This window comes from Halichoerus grypus, chromosome 7 (genome assembly GCF_964656455.1).
Source record: "Halichoerus grypus chromosome 7, mHalGry1.hap1.1, whole genome shotgun sequence".
Taxonomy (NCBI): domain Eukaryota; kingdom Metazoa; phylum Chordata; class Mammalia; order Carnivora; family Phocidae; genus Halichoerus; species Halichoerus grypus.
Window position 1 is genome coordinate 52253492 of NC_135718.1, and position 23448 is coordinate 52276939.

Consider the following 23448-nt stretch of genomic DNA (forward strand, 5'->3'; position numbering starts at 1 on the left):
TGGTCCAGAAGGATTAAATGTCAGACTATTTTTGTAACAAAACATGATCCCTGATTTGTACTTTAATAGTTACCTTATTCACAGTAAAACCAACCACTGTTATATCCTCTGCCATTTACTTGTCCCTAGAGGCAGTTAATCTGAGGGTTAATAATTTTTTAGCTTCTCTGGGACACCTGGGTGGCTCAGTTGGTTAAGCATCTGCCTTTGGCTTGCATGATCTCAGGGTCCTGGGATTGAGTCCCGCATTGGGCTCCTTGCTCAGCCAGGAGCCTGCTGCTCCCTCTGCCTGCCACTCCCCCTGCTTGTGCATACTCTCTCTGTCTCTTTCTTTCTCTGACAAATAAATAAAATCTTTAAAAAAAATAATTTTTTAGCTTCTCAATCTCTACGGATACAGTTTATTTTTTAATTGAGATGAAATTCACATAACATAAAATTAATCCTTTTAAAGTGAGCATGGTATGTCATACATTCACATTGTTATGCAACCACCACCTCTATCTAGTTCCAAAACATTTTCACCATCCCAAAGAAAAACCCATAACCATTTAACAGTTATTCCCCATACCTCTTCTTCCCAGGCCCTGGCAACCGTGAATCTGCTTTCTGTCTCTGGATTTACCATTTCTCAATATTTCATATAAGTGGAATCATATAATTTATCATCTTTTGTGTCTGGCTTCTTTCAGTTAATGTAATGTTTTTGAGGTTCACCCACATTGTAGCGTATTATCAGTACTTCATTTCTTTTTATGGTGTAATATCTGAGAAATTGCCAAATCCGTATGATTATACTTTTCCCTATGTGTTCTTCTAAGACTTTATAGTTTTAGTTCTTACATTTAGGTTATACTTAATAATCAAACTGAAACCATTCTATTTCATTAATTCCTAGAGTGTTCCCTTCTACATTCTGTGCTCATGCTCTTCTCTGTGGTTAGAATTCTTCTTTTCTGTCTCCATGTATTCCAAGTATTACCATCATTAATGGGTCTATTCTGACTGCTACATGCTTTATAAAGTCTTCCTACAGCTAACCAACTGAGGAGACTCTTTCCTTCTGATCTCCCATTAGTGCTTTAGTTTCACTTTTCTTATAGGATTTATATACTGCCTTATATTATAATTTACATTTGATCCCTCTGTAAAACATTTAGATATTAAGTATACTTTTCATATTTGTTTCCATTATAATATGAGTGATTATATATGTTTAGCAGTAAATGTTTATTGAATGAATGGAAGTTATTTTTCCCAATACAGTTCCTTTTGTTTACTCATTCCTTGTGGAAGGAATGGGAGAAGACAAGGCAGGGAAGGAGAATATCAGAGTTCCTCCTAGGTAGTGGTGGGTATGGGATTAGTTCTACTTCAAAGCTCACCTCTTTAGGAAATTTTCCTCATAATTTGCATAACTTGCTTTGACTACATAAATCTTAATATTGCGGTGCTGTTTTTGTATTGCATTTAATTTCTACTTCTGGGTTGATTGCTTAAAAGTGTGATGATAGGTCTTCTAAAATGAATGTTTTATTTCCTTAACTAGGTGAGATTGACTGATTCTCCAATTAGTTGGTAGTTTTAGACAACCAAGATTTCTGTTGCTTTTTCCTCCCTCATTTTAAGTTGATTTTTTAAATGCATTAATAACATATGAATATATTCTTAGTATTCAAGAGTCAAACGTTACAGATAAGTCTAAAGTTCCTTTTGATTAACCCAGTTCCTATCCCATTACTTCTTTCCCTCCTTAGAATTAATCATTGTTATTGGTTTTATATGAGCCCTGCCAGACCTTTTTCTATGCATTTACTTACATATATATTTATATTTCAGATAGAACTTCATATGTAATACATATATAATTATGTTGATATACAATTATTTTCCTCCTGTTTTTTTATCACTGCCTGTGGTGATCAATAATCAGTAGAGCCTAAATAAATCTTACTGATACCTAGGTCTGAGACTGGAATGAGAATTGAAAGGTCAAACATATGAAAACACATCATACTTGCCTAGCTTGCAAAATTTCATTCCCTATCTGTTCTCCATATAGTCCCCAGGTATCAGTGGACAGCCATGGCTCCAAGACCCCGGCAACGAAGGCACAAGAAACCCCCCTCATCGGTGACTCCCATGGTTGTGACCCCACCCACAGTTGTGACCTCTGTGCCTCTGACCCTCTCAAAACCTGACCCTAGCATTGATACACTTGGCTTCTTCTCCTTGGACAATAATGTTCCGGGCCTATCCCAGCTAATCCTTCAAAAGCTAAACATGAAGAGCTATGAAGAATACAAGTGAGTGACTAGCTCTGTGGAAGAGTAATATATTACCTCTGGTAGAAGTGCTTTCAGAAAGCAAGAAGGGAGTATAACTTGGGGAATATGGGGCATTTACAGTGAGTCATCCTGACTTTTGCAAGTTTTATTACTACAGAAGAAATATTTTCTCATGTGAGAAATAGTGGGAGTAGATAGAAATATATAGGAGGCAAGGTATAGGTCATGAATGATTCTGGAGATACTCTTTTTCCTATTGCCACTTCTTCTCCATGCCATTTCTGCAGGTTGGTGCTAGATGGGGGTGCTTCTCTATCAGGCTTTGGATTTGGATGCCTTCAAGAAATGTTCCAGAAGATGGAGGACACATTCCGATTCTGTGCTCACTGTAGAGCTCTTCCTAGTGGCCTTTCAGACCCCAAGGTCCTACGTCAGTGCCAGAGGTGACTAGTTGGGGGCTAATAGGAGAGTCATCCAGAAATGATCCTATTCTAAGACTTCTTGGCAGGAGGAAAGGTCTAAGAGTGTTCAGAATAACTTCAGGGCCACTCCTCATTTTGTGTGACCCAGGCCACAGAAAGATTAGAAAAGGATTGGGCTCCTACTTATTTTGGGTATTATGGGGAAGTCAGACCATGGTACGGCAGTCCCCCTTATGGGCAGTTTCACGTTCTATGCTTTCAGTTATGTGTGGTCAACCACAGTCTGGAAGCAGATGATCCTCCTCTGACTCTTGTCAAAAAGTTAATAGTAGCGTAATGCTTTGTCACAGCACCTATGTCATTCACCTCGCTTCATCTTATCATGTAGGCATTTTATCATCTCACATCATCACAAGAAGAAGGGTCAGTACAGTATAATAAGACACTTGGAGAGAAAGACCACATTCATATAACATTTATTACAGTATATTATAATTGTCTTATGTTATTGTCATTAATCTTTAACTGTGCCTAATTTATAAACTTTATCATAGGTATGTATGTGTAGGAAAAAACATAGTATATATAGGGTTTGGTACTATCCGTGAGTTCAGGCATCCACTGGGAGTCTTGGAACATATTCCCTGTGGAGAAGGAGGGTACTACTGTATAATCTTCTCTACCTTCCTCTTGAGTATTCAAGGGTTAAGATCATGTCCGTTCTGGGGAGGTTGGGGTTGAGCCATACCTGTGATAAGAGGGCAGCTGCAAGCTCCTGGTATTTTTTTTTCTGTAAGGGATGTAAAAAGTGAGTTATTCCAGATACAGACTGAGGTGTTACTCTGACCCAAGAGAATAATTAAATTCCTAGTCTCTCATGCTTCCCCTGCCAAATGCAATCTCCAAATTTGGTGCATCAGCTCTCACTCCTCTCCCTACCTTCCCTATCCAGTGATCTTTCTTCCTATATACAGGAAGTATCAATTCCCTTCCCTAGTCATCTCCCAGTCATCTTTGAGGTATAGGAACATCTGTTTCTGGGGCTAATCTTTCAGGTGCAGAAATGTCTATTACTGTGGTCCAGAGTGCCAGAGGTCAGACTGGTCAGAGCACAGGAAGGTTTGTCAAGAGCTGCGTCTGGTAGCTGTGGACCGTCTCATGGAATGGCTTCTAGTCACAGGTGAAGTGGTGGTGTTGGAGAACTCTGCCACAGTGGTCATAGTTGGTTGTACTTGGAGAAAGATATGAAAACATGTTGTTACGAGGAAAACATGAGAAACTGGGTGGAGCACTCCTGGTCACAAGTTGGAAGAGTAAATTTGGAAGGAATATTGAAGCCAGGAAAGGATTAGGTCACTCTTATCCCTTCTTTCCTGCAGGTGCTTTTGTCCTACCTTCAGGACCTTGGCCATGCCTGGCTGAAGTTGTACAGGGCTGGGATACCTGGTTTTCTTTGCGGTGTTTACAGCTAGATGCTACACTGGATGCTGTACTAGGTAGTCATGCCATGACCACCCTGTGGGCCAACGTAGGACGGCCAAAGCCAGACCCAGATGTCCTGCAGGGCTCTTTGAAACGGCTGCTGACAGATGCCCTATCACGGCCCTTGACACTGGGCCTTGGGCTTCGGGCCTTGGGGATAGATGTTCGGAAGATTGGGGGAAGCACAGTGCATGTGGTTGGTGCTTCCCATGTGGAGACATTCCTCACTCGCCCTGGGGACTATGATGAGCTTGGCTACATGTTTCCTGGACACCTAGGCCTCCGTGTGATCATGGTGGGTATAGACGTATCTGCTGGCTTTACAAAGAGCACCTCAACTTCCCCCCTGGAACCTGGCACAGTTCAGCTTAGTGGCCATAGGGGCCTCTATCATGACTTCTGGGAGGAGCAGGTAGAGACTGGACAGATAGCCCATCCAGATTTGGTGGTGGCATTCCATCCAGGTAAGAGTCATTCAGGGGAATACCGAGTGGCTTTTCTGGGAGTTTTCCATCCTGACTCTTATATCTCCTCTATTTGGAACCCCATTCATTTGGTCAGGTTAAACACAATATGATGACAACCTTGGTTGATCATTAGCCATATGTGCTATACCTGGGTTTAGAATTTTCCATTGCAGAACGTGGGGTGGATGATGGTGGTAAATGAGCATTGGAGGTGAGCAAGGTGAGGGGAGGGGTGGACACAATCAAAAAAGTATCTTGCTTAGGGTCTACCTCAGCCTTTCCCCTCTCTATATCCATTTCTGTTGTTTTCTTCCCCCCATAGGTTTCCATGCTTCCCCAGACTTGATGGAGGCTTGGCTGCCCACCCTCCTGCTACTTCGTGATTATGAGATCCCTACATTGATCACTGTTTACAGGTTTCAACCTCTTCCTATTTGTGATACCTCCCTGACTCACTCATACCTCTCTCTGTATAGATGAGCTCATTTCTCTCCCCCTTGCTCATCTTCTGTCTTCTGGTGAGCATTTTCTTCCTTTCCACACTTGGCTTTCTAATCCCCTTGGTCCAAGTCCTATGCTAGTTAATCAGGTACTTAGTGAGACATTTGGGAGGGAAGGATACCCTTGCCCATCTAGCCTTTGGTAATTTTGGGGATTAATGAGTCCAGAAGTATCAAGTTCTGAGGAATTTCTCTCCTACGTCTCTCATAATTAGCAGAGCAATTTCTTTTTCTTTCTTTCTTTCTTTTTTTTTTTCCATCTGTCTCCTACAGCCATCAGGAATTGGCAGCTTCTTTGCAGATTCTGGTGGACCTGGATACACACATCACTGCCTATGGAGCTAACCCTTTCGCGTCCCTCAAACCTGAACAGGTCTATTCCAACCCCAACAAGCAACCAGTATATTGCAGTGCCTACTATATCATGTTTCTTGGAAGTTCCTGCCAGCTGGATAAGAAGCAACTGGAAGAGAAAGTAGATGGTGAGGTTTAAATAGCTGAGCCAGATCCTGACTGGACTTCTAGAAAATTGGGAGGTTGTAATGAAATTACTCTGCTGATGTCAGGTTGTTGCCAACTTTGAAATCCGCTATATCCTAAACCTCAGCCACTTGTCAGGTAAAGATTCTAAGCTGAATGGGAGTTCCTATATGATGTGACTCTTTTCTAAGAGATTAGCTACAAGTAGCTTCCAGAGACAGGATTCTAGATTTAATGTGTGGCAAGAGGCCCTGGTATCAGTCTTTCCAGAGCCTAGAATTACTAACATTTTCCTTTGTGAGAAAGTTGTACCTTTGACTTGAATAAGATGCTGCCAAGGAAAAGAATGGCACCTTATTTTTCTGGAAAAGACTTTCTTATCCAGCAATTCGGACTGAAAAATTGAAAGGTGTTAATGACTTGAAGTGGTACAAGAATGGGCAAATCAGAGAAGTGGTTGGGAACATGGGGGAGGTTGTGAGGATTGGCATATTTTTCTATTTCCTGGCTTTTTCTAGATAAATATCTTACTTTCTTCTTTTCTCTTGGGGACTTCTAACCCTAGAGCAGCTTTTTGCCTTGTGTTGTATTTAAATATCCCAGGGTAGGGGCACGTGGGTGTGCAGTTGTTGTTGAGCTTCGGACTCGGTTTCTGCTCTGGTCATGATCTCAGGGTTGTGGGATTGATCCCTGCATTGGGCTCCGCACTCAGGGCGAATCTGCTTGATATTCTCTCTCCCCTCTGCCCCTGCTGCTTGTGCTCTCTCTCTAAAATAAATAAATAAATATTTGTAAAAAATTAAAAATAAATAAATATCCCAGTGTATATTGGACTTTAGTTGAATATACTGGAGTTATTTGTTATTACCTAGTTTATACCATAATAAACTCAGTTTGGGGCTTCTTAAGTCACTTGTTTTATCCTATTTCCTATTCACTGGCCAGTATTACTTGTCTAGTCACAACACCTCAAGATTAGAGGTTTCTCTCTTGCCAAAGGAGTGATTAACACCAGCTCTCTGTTTGGACCTCGCACTCTGCCACATCCTGTCTTATGCCATCCTTCTCTTATCACATTCTCAAGATTAGGATAGTCCTACAACCTTGCCATAACCTCAACCTCCCACCCGTAACCCTAACACACACGTATACATTCTTATTGCCCACTCTGATAGGGGTAATGTTAGAATTCATGTGTTCTGGGATACCTGTGTGGCTCAGTTGGTTAAGTGTCTGACTCTTGATTTTGGCTCAGGTCATGATCGCAGGGTCGTGGGATTGAGCCCCGTGTTGGGTTCTACACTGGGCATGGAGCCTTCCTAAAAAAAAAAGAGAGAGAGTTAAGTGAAAATGTTCGCAGAATTGGAGGACTCACACATTCCAATTGCAAAGTTTACTACAAAGTAATAGTAATCAAGACTGTGGTACTGGCCTAGGATAGACCTATAGATAAATGACATCAAATTGAGAAGCAAGAAATAAGTTCTTAACATTTATGCTCAATTGATTTTTGACAAGAGTGATAAAACAATTCAATGGGAAAAGAACAGACTCTTTAACAGATGGTACTGGAACAACAGGACTCCACATGCAAAAGAATGAAGTTGGACCCCCCACATACACACAACATTACACACAACATACAAAAATTAACTCAAAATGGATCAAAGACCTAAGTCACTAAAACTATCCAACTCTTAGAAGAAAACATAGGGGTAAATCTTCATGAAGTTGGATTGGGCAATGGTTTCTTAAATATGACACCAAACCTATAAGCAGCCAAAATAAAAATAGATAAATTAGACTTTATCAAAATTAAAAAACCACTGAAAAGGACACCATCAAGAAAGTTAAAAGAATGTAAGAAAATATTCATAAATTACATATCTGATAATGGACTTATATCCAGAATATATATAAAGAACTGTTACAACTCAACAATAAAAGAACAAAAAACCCAATTACAAAATGGGCAAATGATCCGAATAGATATTTCCCCAAAGAAGATATACAAACGATCAATAAGCACATGAAAAGATGCTTAACATCTTTAGTCATCAGGAAATAAAAGTCAAAACCATAATGAAATAGCACTTCATCCACTAAAATGATGATAACTAAAAAGACAGAAAATAACAAGTGTTGGTGATGTACAGCAATTGTAACCCTCATACGCTCTTGGTGGGGATATAAAATGGTGCAGCCATTTTGGAATACAGTCTGGCCGTTCCTGAAGAAGTTAAACATTGAGTTACCATTTGATCCAGCAGTTCTGCTCCTTGGTATGTCCCATATGAAATGAAGCCATGTACACAAATGGTCATAGCAGCATTATTCACAATAGCCAAAAGATAAAAACCCAAATGTTCATCAACTTATGAGTGGATAAATAAAATATAGTATATCCATGTTATGAAATATTTGGCCTTAGAAAGGAATGAAGTACTGATTCATGCTACAACATGGATGAACCTTGAAAACATGTTCATTGATGATCATGTTAAGAAGTCACAAACACATAGTGTGTGAATACTTTTATATGAAATGTCTAGAATAGGCAACTCTATGAAGACAAAGATTAGTGGCAGCATATGGATGAGGGGGATGAGGGTATTGAGGTAATGGCTTAAGGGCATGGGTTTTATTTTGGAGGTGATGTAAATGTTCTAAAATCGGGTGGTGGTACAGTTCTGTGAATATATTAAAAACCATTGAATTGTACACTTTACATGAGTGGATTATATCTTCATAAAGCATAATTTTTTTTTTAATCTAGAGAATGTAGGGGTGCCTGGGTGGCTCAGTTGGTTAAGTGTCCAAGTCTTGACTTTGGCTCAGGTTGTGATCTCAGGGTTGTGGGATTGAGCCCCACATCCCGCTCTGTGCTGGGCAGAGTCTGCTTGAGATTCTCTCTCCCTTCTCCTGCCCCTCCCCCCCCCGGGGGGGGGAAATCTTAGAGAATGTAAAAACAGAATATTTGCTAAGGGCTTAATGCAATGCCTAGCACATAGTTCGTACTTAATAAATGGTACCCTTGTTAAATCCATACCACTTGAATTTTATACAGCAACATAAACATTGAGCTAGCAATACTGTGTAAGTATTGATTTGATGATGGAAAAACCAGTTGGATGTGTCATGGTTCAGACAAGATAATGCAGGTGCCAGCTAAGATGATAGGAGGCATGGAAAGGAAGGGGTAATTTCTAACAAGTAAATAGTGACATTTTATAGATAAATCATGAAAGTAAAATCTATAGGGGTTGGTTACTGATTGTGATGGGTGAAGGGTGATATATCTATCAGAATCAAATCAGGAGATGACAGAAGCCACACAGTAACAAGTGACACAAGTTTCCCACTTAGTAGACTGGTGGTGGGTACATAAAAGTCTAAATGCCTACCTTTATGCTAACTGCTGAGAAATCTAAGATGGCTTCTGCCCTTAAAGTGTTTAGAATTTAATAGAAGACTGACATAAGCAAGGTTAATATATTTCTTAACTTAGCAAATGAAAAAAAAATGCATTTTAAAAACCGTATTGAAAATCCTTTAGGATGGATACTAAATTGGATGCTGATATGCTCATCTCAGCAGGTCTATCAGAGCCATTTTCCCCTCCAGTATTGGATATAAATCTCTGCTTATTTGATCACCAGATCAACTGTTGGCTTGGGTTTTGCGGGCCATTCATCTGGGGGAATAATTTTTCTAGAGAATAAATTGGGCTATGCCATTCCCTTGATTCAACTTCTCCAATACCTTCCCACTGGAACCAGAATAAAATCCGAACTCCTGGCCCACCCTCATGAGGAAGCTTTTGAGTAGAAAGCATGTAGAGTAATAAATTGATAGTTCTCAAACTTAAGTGTTAAGTTAGAACCACCTGGAGGGCTTGTTAAACAAATTGCTGGGCTCCACCCCAGAGTTTGAGTCAGTAGATTTAAGGTGGAGCCCCAAATTTGCATTTCTAACAAGTTTCCAGGTGATATTGCTGCTACTTGTGTGGGGACCACACTTTGAGACCACTGTAAAAGGTTAACTGACTGGTTTTTGCTCTGAAATAAACTTTCTTAATGAGTATAAGACACTGGTCTGAGACCCTGAAATTACCTCAGATGTTTAATAGTGTTTGTGTTTAAGGCTCTAGTGTGAGGGGGACCTAGAATCACCCAACAGCCCGTCTGGAGTGGTTTTGATTATAATGTATCTCGAGTTCTGGCTATCTAGGATCCCAATAAGTATTAATTCTTTTCATAGGGATCTAACAAAAGACACGGTCTTTATCTCAGGGAGGACGGTATATCAGAGGCGGAGAGGCTGCACCTGGCCTTCCAGGTGCGCGGCCCTTCTCAATTGCCCTTCACGGAAAGGCCTCCGGGATTTCTTAAAACCGCTGTGACTTGAGAGAGCCCCAACGTGACTGGAGATGGTCCTTGGGACCGAGAAATGTGATAAAACCGGCTGGTCCACCCGAAGGGAGCGTCTCTTCCCGCAGGTGGAGCAGCGCGGTGCGGACTAAGCGAAAGCACGAGCGGGGCCGAGCCCGGCACCGCCCCCTCCAGCTGCAGGGGCGTTCCCAGCTGCCGCAGCGATCCTAACGGGCTCGGGCGGCGCCCCCGGCGCTCCGCCTCCCCGGGCCCTCCCCCGGCTCCATCTTGCTGGCGACCAGGGTTGGACTGTGACGCTGCTCCCCGGGGTCAGGTGAGGCGCCCCCTACCCTTTCTGTCCCCCCTTCCCCGTGTCACCTCGCTCATGCCCGCTCTGAGGTGCGCCGTCCGGGAGATGGCGGGGCGCCGTGTGTGTCCCCGCGGTAGGGGTTCGGTGGAGGTGCCTGTGGGCCTCGGGGCGGCGGGCGTCTCGGCGTGTGTGTCTCAGGACCCTGGCTCCCCGCCGGGGGCTTTCGGGCGGAGGCGCATTGCATTGGGGTAGGATAGGCGAGGCGGCCGGCCTCTGTGCCACTCCGCTGTCTGGAGATCAGAGGGACGGTGATAGCCCGCGCGCCCGCAGGTGGACCACAGGTGGAGGGACTGAGGCCAGAGGATGGCCCTGCCGAAGTGACCTCAAGGAAAGCTGAGTAGGGAAACCAGCAAGGAGCAACGAAAGCTGTCTGGCTGGTGATTAGATTTTCCGGTGACACAGCAAATTTTGGGAAATTTGTCATGTGCTTCACTAAGCCTGGGACAGAATGCCTAAGCCCAAAATTGTACATTGCCTCAAGTTTATAGTTCTTGGAAACTATTCTGGGAAATAACATTCCAGATTTGATTACTATTCCTTCAACAGATGTGTGCTGATATCAGGCCCTCCGTCCTGAGCAAACACTTCCTATACAGCGAAAGGTGGCTGATGTCTACCATAAAAGTGACAGAAACGAAAAGTCCCAACTGCCTTTAAACTCGCTAGTATCTTCTGATAGGGAGCTGATCTGATAATCTGTCCTATTTAGAGCGTAATGAATTACTTCTCAGGCAGGGAAGGAGTTTCAAGCACTAGATGGCAGGTAGAAGAGAGAATGTTGGCTACTCCAAATTTAAGCTGCTTTTCAGTCCCCACTGGTGATGGCTGCCTTCCCTGTCCCAGAAGTCATGTCTGGCCCTTGCCAACTGATTTAAATTGTCCTTCCCCACCAAGAGGCAGGTTTTGGAAAATTGTAGTCGCTCCTGTTGGCCATCTTCATTTGCCCTTCCTGTTTCGTATTTGTTTCATAAATCTTGTGTTCCTGGGCTTCCTGCCATCTTGAGACTTTTGTAGTGAGGCCCAACCCTTTTAGTAGCTGACTCACTGGGTGGAGATGGTTTGGAGGACCAAGAATGATTTCTACTCTTATAAAAGTAGTTGCTGATGGAGAATGTTGAAAAGGAAATAAAAGCTCTTGTTTACCAGTATAGTCTTATTATTCCTTGGGGAAAATGAGTAATTTGTTGAGTCACCCTGGGATTTTAGTTTTTTGCAAAAGCTTTTTAAATCTACCTTTTGAATAGATGATACATGCACAACTCCAAAAGGGCTAAAAGTACATTGAAAATTAAGTTTCCTCCCCATTATGTCTCAGCTGGCCTCCGTTTTTTGAGAATACTTTCAGGGATATACATACAAGCAAATAAATGTATTTTCTATACTTAGAGTTGGCAGTTTATGCAGTTTTCACCTTACCTTTTTTTCCCGCTTAATATGATTTAGGGATGGTTTCATAGGAATTTAAAAAAATATGATTCATAGACCAGCAACATCAGCGTCACCTGGAAGCCTAGTTAGAAATGCAGAATCTCATGCCCCATCTCGGAACTACTGAAGCAGAGTTTGCATTTTTAATGAGATTCAAGTAATTCACATCCATGTTAAAGTTGAAGAAGTACTGTTTTATCTAATACCTTGTTCAAAGAAGGGAGAGAGGAGATTTGAGCTTGGTAAGTCAGGGAAGGTGAGTGAGCCCAGGCATGAGGGCCAAGTCAGTTAATAACAGTGGCTGAAACAAGGGCATGTTGGGAATGGTTCAAGTGGTAGAGATTGCACATTGGAATGTAGGTATTGTGAAGAAAGAAAGTGAATAGATATATTGGAGCCAGTACTAAGGAGATCTGAATGTCAGGCCTATGAATTTTCATTTGATACTCCGGCAGCAGTCTTTGAGGAGTTTTGAACTGAAGAGTGATATGCTGAAAGAGATAACTATAAGTGCAGGAAAATTATAAGTGTGAGAGTATATGCAAGGACATAAATGGAAAAGTAATTTTAGTAAAATAGGCATCAAGTGATGAAAACCTGGTCTAAGGATATGGCCATGAGAATAGAAATTACAGGAAGAGTAGGAGAGACATTTCAAAGGAAAAAGAAAAACATTGGGTTATTTACTGTACTTAGTCATAGGTAATTTAAATAGTGGTACTAGTAACAGATACGGTATTTTTTTTTTTTTCCCAAGTTTTTGTTCAAATCCCAACCAGTCAACATACATTACAATATTAGTTTCAGGTGTAGAATTTAGTGATTCATCACAACACCCTGTGCTCAACACAAGTGCCATCCTCAATACCCATCATCTGTTTAACACCCCACCCCCTCCAGTAACCATCACTTTGTTCTCTATAGTTAAGAGTCTGTTTCTTGGTTATATATGGGATATGAAGAGTGATCTGGTGGGGGAAAGATGAGTATTTAATTCCACCCAATACTGAAGGCCTCCTAGCTGGCTTCTATCTTAATATACTCCTCATTCTGTTTTGATGATTGTCCATCTTACAATTATATCCCACCTTTTGCCTTACACATGATAGTGTTCAACTTCTCTGCCAATGTATCCATCACCTTTTTTTTTTTTTTTAAGATTTTATTTATTTATTTGACAGAGACACGGCGAGAGAGGGAACACAAGCATGGGGAGTGGGAGAGGGAGAAGCAGGCTCTCCACGGAGCAGGGAGCCCGATGCAGGGCTCGATCCCAGGACCCTGGGATCATGACCTGAGCCGAAGGCAGACGCTTAACAACTGAGCCACCCAGGCGCCCCTATCCATCACCTTTTAAAACAGTTTAAACCTTTGATAATCCAGTCTTAGTACAGTGTTTTATGGTAGATGCTAAATAAATGATTATTTGACCTTAGATAGATATTATTTGCCAGGTATATTTTATCTGATCACCAATAGTTTTTTAGATATGGTCAGGCTATGAAAGGGTATTGTTCTGAATGTTTTTTCCCTCTGTTTATTTGCATTTGTTTTAGGTTAGTAGTGTTTTCTTCAAATGCGAAAGTCATTTACACACATACATATGTATGTATATATTTGTGGCTTTTTGGTTCACACTGGCTGCATTTGTTTTACATGAGCTGTCTTATTTAAATTCAATTAACATTTGGTATATTAGTAGTTTCAGAGGTAGAGTTCAGTGATTCATCTGTCTTATATAACACCCAGTGTTCATTACATCCGTGCCCTCCTTAATGTCCATCACCCAGTTACCCCCTCCCCCCCCCCAGCAACCCTTAGTTTGTTTCCTATGCTTAAGAGTTTCTTATGGTTTGTATGAGCTGTCTTTAAAAAAACAAAGAAAAAACCTTTATTATGGAAAAATTTAAACATGTAAGAGTGGACAGAAGAGTGTATTGAGTACCCACATACTTGTCACCCAGCATAAATAATCAACTCATGATTATCTTGTTTCATCTGTACTCCTGCCCAACCCTTTCATATTATTTTGAAGTGATTCTGGACATTATAACATTTTATATATATTAGTGTGTATCTCTAAAAGATCAGATGCTTCACAAAAATCATAATACCAATATGACACCTAAAGATGTAGTAATTTTTTTTTTGAAGATTTTATTTATTTATTTGACAGAGAGAGACACAGCGAGAGAGGGAACACAAGCAGGGGGAGTGGGAGAGGGAGAAGCAGGCTTCCCGCCGAGCAGGGAGCCCGATGCCGGGCTGGATCCCAGGACTCTGGGATCATGACTGAGCCAAAGGCAGGCGCTTAACGACTGAGCCACCTAGGCGCCCCAAGATGTAGTAATTTCTTAACATCATCAGATATTCAGGTTACATTGTTTGCATTTCCAAATAGAAATGAGCTCCTTTTGAAGAAAATAACTTTGAATTGATTATTCTTTTTTTTAGAGATGGAGAGAAAGAATCTTAAGCAGGCTCCACACCCAATGCAGAGCCCAATGCAGGGCTCTGTCTCACAACCCTGAGATCATGACCCGAGCTGAAATCAAGAGTCAGACATTTAACCAACTGAGCCACCCAGGCACCCCTCAATATAGACTGTACTTCAGGAAAACCATATAGTTGATAAAAGATTTCTCAGATTCCAGATAATAAATGAAGAAAAAATGATAGAATTAGATCTAGGCATTGATTATCAGCCACGTAAAAGAGAGACGGTTGATCATTAATGTGTTTCCTGATAGAAACAAACAATATTTTTTGAGTATTTATGCTAAAATAGTAATATGATCAAGCTTCTAGATCTGACTACAAATCTCTAGTAAATAACTATAAAAGATTATCATGGAGATTCAATTGGCAAAATCCAGATAGAGGGAGATTTCAGGACAAACTGGTTCCTTCAACAAGTAAGCTGCATGGAAAAAATAGGAGAGGTGAGGCTTTTAAAAGAGATTTAAGAGACGTGCCAACTGACTAGACTATATGGACCTTATTTGTATACTGATTTGAACAACCAAACTGTAAAAATTATTTTGAGACATCTGGGTAAATTTAAACACTGACTGGATATTTGATATTAGGAAATTAAATTTTTAAGGTACAATATTGGTAAATATGGCTTAAAAGAGTCCTCTTTTTACAGATGGTGTATTAACATTTATGAGTAAAGGGATATGATGTCTGGGGATTTGCTTTATTTTTTTTTTTTAAAGATTTTATTTATTTATTTGAGAGAGATTGAGAGAACCAGTGGGAGGAGGGGCAGAGGGAGAAGCAGACTCCCCACAGAGCAGGGAGCCCCACGTGGGACTCGATGCCAGGACCCTGGGATCATGACCCAAGCAGAAGGCAGATGCTTAACTGACTGGGGATTTGCTTTAAAATGATCTAGGGAAGGGGCGCCTGGGTGGCTCAGTTGGTTAAGCAGCTGACTTTGGCTCAGGTCATGATCTCAGAGTCCTGGGATCAAGACCCACGTTGGGCTCTGAGCTCAGTGGGAAGTCCGCTTGTCCCTCTACCTCGACCACCCCCACCCCCGCACCTGCTCATGCTCTCTCTCAAATAAATAAAATCTTTAAAAAAAAATAATAATCTAGGGAAGGGTGAAAATGAAATAGGATTAACTATGACTTGATAGTTGTTGGAACTGAACATGAAGGTTATGTGAACATTCATTATATCAGGATGAACCACAAGAAATTTGTATTTTAAAACAGTTGAATTTCAGTAATGCCATGCAGGTCAATCTAACACTGTTCTAAAATCTTTGAATTTTCCCTAATAAAAAAACAAGTATAGGGGCGCCTGGGTGGCTCAGTTGGTTAAGCGACTGCCTTCGACTCAGGTCATGATCCTGGAGTCCCTGGATCGAGTCCTGCATCGGGCTCCCTGCTCGGCGGGGAGTCTGCTTCTCCCTCTGACCCTCCCGACCCTCCCCCCTCTCATGTGCTCTCTCTCTCTCAGTCTCTCTCTCTCAAATAAATTAAAAAAAAAAAAAAAATCTTTAAAAAAAAAAAAAAAAACAAGTATAAAATAAAAAACGAGGGGCGCCTGGGTGGCTCAGTTGTTGAGCGTCTGCCTTCGGCTCAGGTCATGATCCCAGGGTCCTGGGATCGAGCCCCCGCATCGGGCTCCCTGCTCGGCGGGAAGCCTGCTTCTCCCTCTCCCACTCCCCCTGCTTGTGTTCCCTCTCTCGCTGTGTCTCTCTCTGTCAAATAAATAAATAAAATCTTAAAAAAAAAAACAATAAAAATACTTAAAAGACCATAGAAATTTGGACACCAACACATTGATGATATTATGGTTTTATTTTAAAAACAGTCCAGTCCTGTTAATTAAAGTTATGTTTGTAGGTATATATACTGAAGTATGTATAGGTTAAAATGGTAGAATGTCTGGGATTTGCTTTGGAATAATCCAGTGGAGTGGTAGGGAATGAATGAGAGTACTGAGGGAAAAAAAAAAATTGGCCATGAATTAGTAATTACCGCAGCTGAGTGTTGAGTCTATGGGGTTTCTTATACTATTAACTTTTGATTAAGTTTGAAACTTAAAAGTTTATAAAAAGGTGTGTGTGACTACAGAATGTTAAATCTTAACCATTGTTTCCCATAATGTTACATCACCAAATAAGGGGATATCTGTGGCACCTGAAAAGCCTTTGTTTTAATATTTACATGTTCATTTTAATGTTACCTTCTCAAGAAACTAACATAAGTTTTCCATTTATGGAAGTGATATAAAGTAGACCTAAAATAAATTTTTTAAAAGTATTTTACCTTTTTTTTTTTTTTTTTTAAAGATTTTATTTATTTGACAGAGAGAGACACAGCGAGAGAGGGAACACAAGCAGGGGGAGTGGAAGAGGGAGAAGCAGACTTCAGGTGGAGCAGGGAGCCTGATGTGGGACTCGACCCCAGGACCCTGGGATCATGACCTGAGCTGAAGGCAGACAATGACTGAGCCACCCAGAGCCCCTAGACATAAATTTAAGTGAAAAATTAATTGGCTTAAAAGATACTCCGTAAATATTCCATAAATAATAGTACTGGTAGTATTCAGATATGACAAATTATATGGTATGAAGAGAATGAAGTTGGAACATTTGCTATGCTATACTGACTCCTTTGGTGTGAATGGTGAAATGAAGCATTTTATAAACTTTGCTTATACCTCTAATATCCACCTGTTGAATGCCTGACAGACTCTTCATTTTGAAAAATATATTTTGTATAAAACCCTATGATAATATATATGTTCAAAGGACTTAACCCTTATAAAAAATTACAGAGGACTTTTTTTACTGTTACAGAATGTCATACCCAGGCTATCCCCCAACAGGCTACCCACCTTTCCCTGGATATCCTGTAAGTATTGGCACTTATAAAATAGCTTGTGTACTTGGAACAGGCATCATATAGGACTAGCCCATGGCAGATCTTACAGGTATGTTAGGGTAGGGGTCATAAACTCAATTGCCCAGAGGTACTGAGTAGAATAAGTGTGTTAAGGCAGGTATTACGGAGGAACGAGAGGGCACTTGCCTCACTTTCGGAAAACCATCAGCTACTCAGCTGTAGCCCAATATAGCCATGCTGGGAGGCAGACTCAGTGTTGCTAATACTCCATTTCTTCAAGAAAAGCCAGAAATGTGGATTTGATATGAAATTGCCCCATTTTTTTAAATTGGGAAATTCATTTTTTTTAAAGATTTTATTTGACAGAGCACAAGCAGGGGGAGCAGGAGAGGGAGAAAGGAGAAGCAGACTCCCCGCTGAGCAGGGAGCCCGACACGGGGCTCGATCCCAGGACCCTGGGATCATGACCTGAGCCGAAGGCAGACACTTAACCAACTGAGCCACTCAGGTGCCCCGGGAAATTAATTTTTTTAAATGTTAATGTTGTATGAGCCAATAGAACATGTATGTAAGCTAAGTCCATCCCATGAGTCACTGGTTTTTAACCTTTGTGTTAGAAGATTTAAAATAACTAGAAGGGCTTGACTCAGAGATAACAAATTGCAGTGGATTAAAGGTCCCTGGATTTGTAGTTCTGAGACTGAGTATTTGAGGTTCATTTTATAAATGTGCTACTAAGTTCTGCCTTGTTGATGTCTGGACTATGAGGACTAAACTCATAGCGGGAACATTTAAGTGAGAATTATGCATTTCAATTTTATACTCATAAGTGTGTAAGGCTTCTTTCTAACTCTGGGAGAATACAAAGAGGCCTATGCAGGTTAATGATAATATGTGTATCCTTATGTAAAATGAATATATAGCTCTCCTGAATTTATCATAGGAGTGATGAGAATTATGAATATGTTCCCAGGCCCCTATGTACTGAACTGGACTCTGGCTACCATTTCGTCAGTGTGGGCTAATTTCTGAAACAGACAACCCCAACATCTAAGTGACTTTACACAATAAAAACTCACTTCTTGCTTGCTTTACTTCCTAGAAGTCAGTGGCGGGAAGGTGGGAGGGTGGGAGGAATCAAGGAGGCTTTATTCCATGTAGTCTTTCAGGTTCCCAGGCTCCTTCGACGTAGTGGCTCTACCATCCTATAGGGCCTTAGAGTCTTCCACTGGATTCTCTGCTTCCATTTGGCAGGTGAAGGAAAAGAGAACGAGAGAGTATAGAGGACTGTGAAGGGGGTTTGTAGGGGCCAGGCTGGAGGCGGTGTACTTCACTTCTGTGTCTCTTCATTCACCAGTACTCATATTGTCCTACTTAACTGCAGGGGGTTCTGGAAAAGGTAGTCTAGCTTTATGGCCAGAGGAGAAGGTTTAGTGAACATGTGACAGTCTCTGCCACTCTTAGACCTTGTCTAGTCTGGGCTCCAAAATGTCACACTCCATGTATGACTCAGGTGACTCTTTTCTTTTTTTTTCCTATTATGCAACAGGTTCTGGTATGTTGCAAGAGAGCTGTGAATTCTCTTTAGGGTAGAGAGCTGTATCTTTCTCATATTTCCAGGTGCTATAAAAATGAAGGAACTAATGAGCTTTGTTAGTTTTTCCTGAAGGCTTGAGGTTTGTAAAGAGTCTAGTTCTTACTCCCAAATAGAGAAACAGACCCCTCTTGCCTGACACAGGTAGAATTAAATTTAACTGAGTTCTGACAAGCAAGTGTCCTGACAAACTAGTATACTGGTAAACTAGTATAAGATACCAAGACTTTTAATGGGATTTTTAATATGTAAAAGAAAATCTAGACCTTGACAGTTATTTGTTTGTTTTTTTAGGTGGGTCATATTTCTATGTGATCACATTCATTTGAAAAATTTTCTCATTTTTCAGCCTGCAGGTCAGGAGTCATCTTTTCCCCCTCCTGGTCAGTATCCTTATCCTAGTGGCTTTCCTCCAGTGGGAGGAGGTGCCTACCCACCAGCCCCAAGTAGCAGCTACCCAGGAGCTGGAGGCTACCCTGCCCCTGGAGGTTATCCAGCCCCTGGAGGCTATCCTGGTGCCCCACCACCAGGGGGAGCTCCAGCCTATCCAGGAGGTGAGTAATGGGTTGTGGCATTAGTGATGATTTGGAATTGCTGTACCACTTTTTCCTTCTTTTTTTATCCTCTTCATCCTTGCTTGTTTTGTATGAGGTCAGAGATGCTCTTAGCCTACTCTCTACTAAAGACAGTAAGAACCTGGCTGGCAAGATTGAGGGATAAAGGTTCTTAGGGAGCGGGGCGCCTGGGTGGCTCAGTCGTTAAGCGTCTGCCTTCGGCTCAGGTCATGATCCCAGGGTCCTGGGATCGAGCCCCGCATCGGGCTCCTTGCTCCGCGGGAAGCCTGCTTCTCCCTCTCCCACTCCCCCTGCTTGTGTTCCCTCTCTCGCTGTGTCTCTCTCTGTCAAATAAATAAATAAAATCTTTAAAAAAAAAAAAAAAGGTTCTTAGGGAGCATGAAAGCAGGGAACATTCTTAAAAATTCTGTTGTGAAAAAGAATAAATCTCATGGTAATAAAGGACCAATATATAACAGTTGGCTTGGTTATTTTTTAAAAAGATTTTATTTGTCTCAGAGAGAGAGAGAGTGAGCGCAAGAGAGCACAAGCAGGGGGAGTGGCAGGCAGAGGGAGAAGCAGACTCCCCTCTTGAGCAAGGAGCCTGATGTGGGGCTCGATCCCAGGACCCTGGCATCATGACCTGAGCTGAAGGCAGATGCTTAACTGACTGAGCCACCCAGGCATCACATTGGTTATTTGTAATCAATTGTGATCCTTAAGACGGCTTTGTTCAAAAAAAAAAAAAAGATAGCTTTGTTCAAAGGTAAAAAAGTTTAGCACTTTTATATTATAAGTTAGTTGGGCAGGTGAATGAAGTAAAAATGTTGTAATGGAGAAGGAATTGGTAAGTTGAATTTAGACCAAAAGAGACTGCTGTTATAGCATTAATAGCCTATTTTTTTCCCACTGTTCTTAGTAGATATTTTCCTAAAGTTTACTCTTCAATCATAAGAACTGTCATTATATTCTTTTTTCTAGTTCCTCCAGGTCAAGGGTTTGGAGCCCCACCGGGGGGAGCAGGCTTTTCTGGCTATCCACAGCCGCCCTCCCAGTCTTATGGTAGTGGCCCAGCACAGGTCCCACTGCCTGGTAGGTACCAACTATCCAGAGAAAAACAATAGTGTGCTATTTTAAAAATTTCAATTGCCATTGAGAGAACTTAGTTTACATTTGGGATAGCCTTCAGTAAACTTAGTACTTCCATGAATAATTTTAAATACATGGTTTCATGAAATGGATTAATCTGATGGAAAAGTTTAATCAGTAAGATGGAAATAAGGACCCACTTTTTCAGTTACAAAAAAAATCTGTTCCAGAGCCAAAAAACCTTTAGGAGCTTCTCTGCTCACTCCTGTACCACTCCTAAACCCTCAGAACTATGTCCTGACATTCTTTCCAGATGGAATCAGAATTTAGTTTGGTTTGAGTGTTTAAAGAAAAAAAAGGTATTATTTGTTAAATTGTGTAGAACATGAATTATTGTAAAAGGTTCTTATGACCAAAGTTGGTTTTAGATTCAGTGAATTATAATACTAAAAATTTATCCTAGTGAATAACATGGTGTGAATATTCTCATATGTTTCCATATTCATAATAGTCAATGCTGTTTTGAAAAATTAAATCCTATAAGACCTGTTTACTGTATTTTTTTAAATGTTTAGGTGGCTTTCCTGGAGGACAGATGCCTTCTCAGTATCCTGGAGGACAAGCTCCTTACCAAAGTCAGGTATTTCTGCTCCTATTTTTATATTTCATCCAATTTAATCAGATAATGCCAAAGAAGGGCACCACTCCTTTGCTGACATTAGAGATTTCCATGAAGCAGAGGAGATGGTTTATTACAGTCACTGAAGATTCTAATCTTTGCTTCTGGTAGACACAATGCTCTCTTTGGTCCATCTGCTTGTAAGTGTGTCCTGATGATTTTAATAAGACAAGGGTAGGTTCCTTTTCACAGGTGATGATACTCATAACTTTTTCATAGAGATTCACTTGGGTTCTTGGCATTGGTTTTCTTTTTCTTCTTCCTTCGCTGGCAGTTACAACTATGAACTTGGGTGACTGAGTAATTGGTATTTCTGGCAGTGTTTGAGAAAGTGTGGATTTGTTTTTTCTTTTTACCTTTATAACGTTTTACTCTTTTTTCAGATCAATACAGAATCCTTTCCTTCCTATCCTGTTTTCTCTCCTGTTTCTTTGGATTATAACGGTGAAGTGAGTAAGGTTTTCTAATGTTCACTAACTGCTGGGTCCCCTATATGTGCCTTTATTACTTTCTGATTTCTCGTGTATTTTTCTCTCACAACTTCCTTGAGGGCTCAACTATATCTGTTTTATCTTTATGTCCCTGTAGTGCTTGACAAGGCTTTAACTGTGGTAGCCAATTAATGTTTGTTGAATTGATTTCTCAGTAGCCCTGGACGGTCTCCCATATATCAAATCTTTGCCCCATCTCTGTATAGCCCTTTATTTTAATATTGTTTTATTTTTAATTGCCTTATTAATTCTTTTATATCCTATGGAAGTTACCAGGAACACAAGCAGTATACTTTTATGCTTATCTTTATCTTGATTTTTCTTATTTATTTCCATACTGTTTATTCATAAAGATCTATCATTTTCAAGCTTTTTTTAAAGCTGGGGTGGGATAGGGATTACAGTGTTGGAAGAGAAACACTTCAGCTATTTTCTGGCTTACTTTCTTGATTTAAGGAATTTGATCTCCAGAGAGATTAAGAACCTTGTTCAGGGCCACATAGCTAGTGAAAGACAAAGCTAAGACTAGATCTAGCTCTTCTGACTCGCAGACCAGTAGTCTTCCTGTTACACAGTGCTGCTTTGCTGATACTCTAAATGGTATTCCTTCAAAGCACATAGAGAACTGCTTTCGATCCTTTTTTTTTATTATTGATTGTTGATGATATTGTAAATCTGTAACTATTTTAATGAGAATTTTTATTTTATTTTAGCTTAAGCATGCACATAGCTTTAGAAACATTTTATGACTGAATATAAAAGATTTTCAAACATAAAACACTAAAAATGAAACACACATACACATGTAACTCATGTGTAACAATTACTACCTTAAGATAGAACTAAAACCAGTAGGTGGAAGTTTACAGAGTGATAGATTTTGGAAGATCTTTTACATGGAGGTGGAGTAGGCTACCTTGTGAGGAGAGAACTCCCTGTCACTGAAAGTCCTCTGGTAGATGTGCATGTGTGTGTGTGTTTAGGGAAATGAAAATTTGTGTCTTGGTTGGGCATTTGGGCCAGGTGACCTTTCCTGATTGACCCAGTTTTGTTTTTCAGCAGGAAGGTTGGCATCAAATGAGTGTCAAAGGGTGGAACTTTTGGTGGCAGATACTGTGCTGAGAAATTTTCCCTAGTTTGAGTTTTGACATCTAGAACATAGACCCTGATTTCCTTTAATTTAGTATAATGGCTGGAGGATAGTACTTTTGATGAAGATTCACTTCAAATGTAGACTTTCTACATAGAATAAGACAAATCCATTTTTTCCTACAGATGAAAATTGGAGTAGTTTTTTTTTTTTTTTAAAGATTTTTTTAAGATTTATTTATCTGGGAGAGAGAGCGAGCACACACACACATGCACATGTATTGGGGAGTGGTAGGGAGAGTCTTAAGCAGATGCCCTGCTGAGCAGGGAGCCTGACCTGGCACTTGATCTCATGACCCCAAGATCACGACTTGAGCCAAACCATAAGTTGGACACTTAACTGACCGTGCCACCCAGGCAACCCATTTATTTGAGAGAGAGTGAGAGCGCATGCTGGGAGGTAGGGGCAGAGGGAAAGGGAGAGAGAAATTCAAGTGGACTCCGTGCTCAATCCCATGACCCTGAGATCACCACCTGAGCCGAAACCAAGAGTCAGATGCTTAACTGACTGTACCACCCAGGCATCCCAGTTTGTTTTTTAAGAAAGAAGAGTATAACAGAAAATGAGAATCATCAAATAGTACATGTTGGGGGTTAGTTTCTCTTACTGCCTAGTCCGGTCCAAAGGCTTTTTGCCCTAACTTAGGATTTTAGTGAAGGTGCTTACATCAAAGGAACCTTTCTTAGTTTCTTGATACCATAAGGCTCAGGTAAAGGCT

General features: G+C 40.8%; 2 protein-coding genes and 1 long non-coding RNA gene across 6 annotated transcripts in view; 2 read left to right on the forward strand and 1 right to left on the reverse strand.

The window, feature by feature from the left end:
• The first annotated feature begins 946 nt into the window (after positions 1-946).
• Positions 947-6583, forward strand: MSS51 (MSS51 mitochondrial translational activator). Its single transcript, XM_078077605.1, has 6 exons — positions 947-2306; positions 2576-2731; positions 3766-3890; positions 4090-4656; positions 4982-5075; positions 5433-6583. Exons 1-6 carry the CDS (start codon positions 2086-2088, stop codon positions 5650-5652), a joined length of 1383 nt encoding a protein of 460 aa, XP_077933731.1. The 5' UTR covers positions 947-2085; the 3' UTR covers positions 5653-6583.
• On the reverse strand, positions 3171-10766 carry LOC144382564 (uncharacterized). Its single transcript, XR_013449735.1, has 3 exons — positions 10388-10766; positions 6848-6958; positions 3171-3941 (listed from the first exon to the last, which is right to left on the reverse strand). It is a non-coding gene; the product is annotated as an uncharacterized LOC144382564 (long non-coding RNA).
• ANXA7 (annexin A7) overlaps positions 10217-23448 on the forward strand; it is a 30161-nt gene continuing 16929 nt past the window's right edge. The window contains exons 1-6 of one of the 4 annotated variants that reach the window (XM_078077600.1): positions 10217-10343; positions 17128-17182; positions 19117-19321; positions 20303-20413; positions 20986-21050; positions 21473-21538. In XM_078077600.1, coding sequence (XP_077933726.1) covers positions 17129-17182; positions 19117-19321; positions 20303-20413; positions 20986-21050; positions 21473-21538 — 501 coding nt within the window. In that variant the 5' untranslated portion in view covers positions 10217-10343; position 17128. The remainder of the gene's footprint in view (positions 10344-17127; positions 17183-19116; positions 19322-20302; positions 20414-20985; positions 21051-21472; positions 21539-23448) is intronic. The other 3 variants (XM_078077601.1, XM_078077602.1, XM_078077603.1) reach the window with 3 other exon arrangements.

What these genes read in the sequence shown, in the direction of transcription:
- MSS51 (XM_078077605.1), top strand. Translation starts at nt 2,086, where the DNA reads ATGGCTCCAAGACCCCGGCAACGAAGGCACAAGAAACCCCCCTCATCG. An exon ending in GTCCTACGTCAGTGCCAGAG is followed by an intron (nt 2,732 to 3,765) that starts GTGACTAGTTGG and finishes CTAATCTTTCAG; the next exon opens with GTGCAGAAATGTCTATTACT. An exon ending in GGTGGTGGCATTCCATCCAG is followed by an intron (nt 4,657 to 4,981) that starts GTAAGAGTCATT and finishes TTCCCCCCATAG; the next exon opens with GTTTCCATGCTTCCCCAGAC.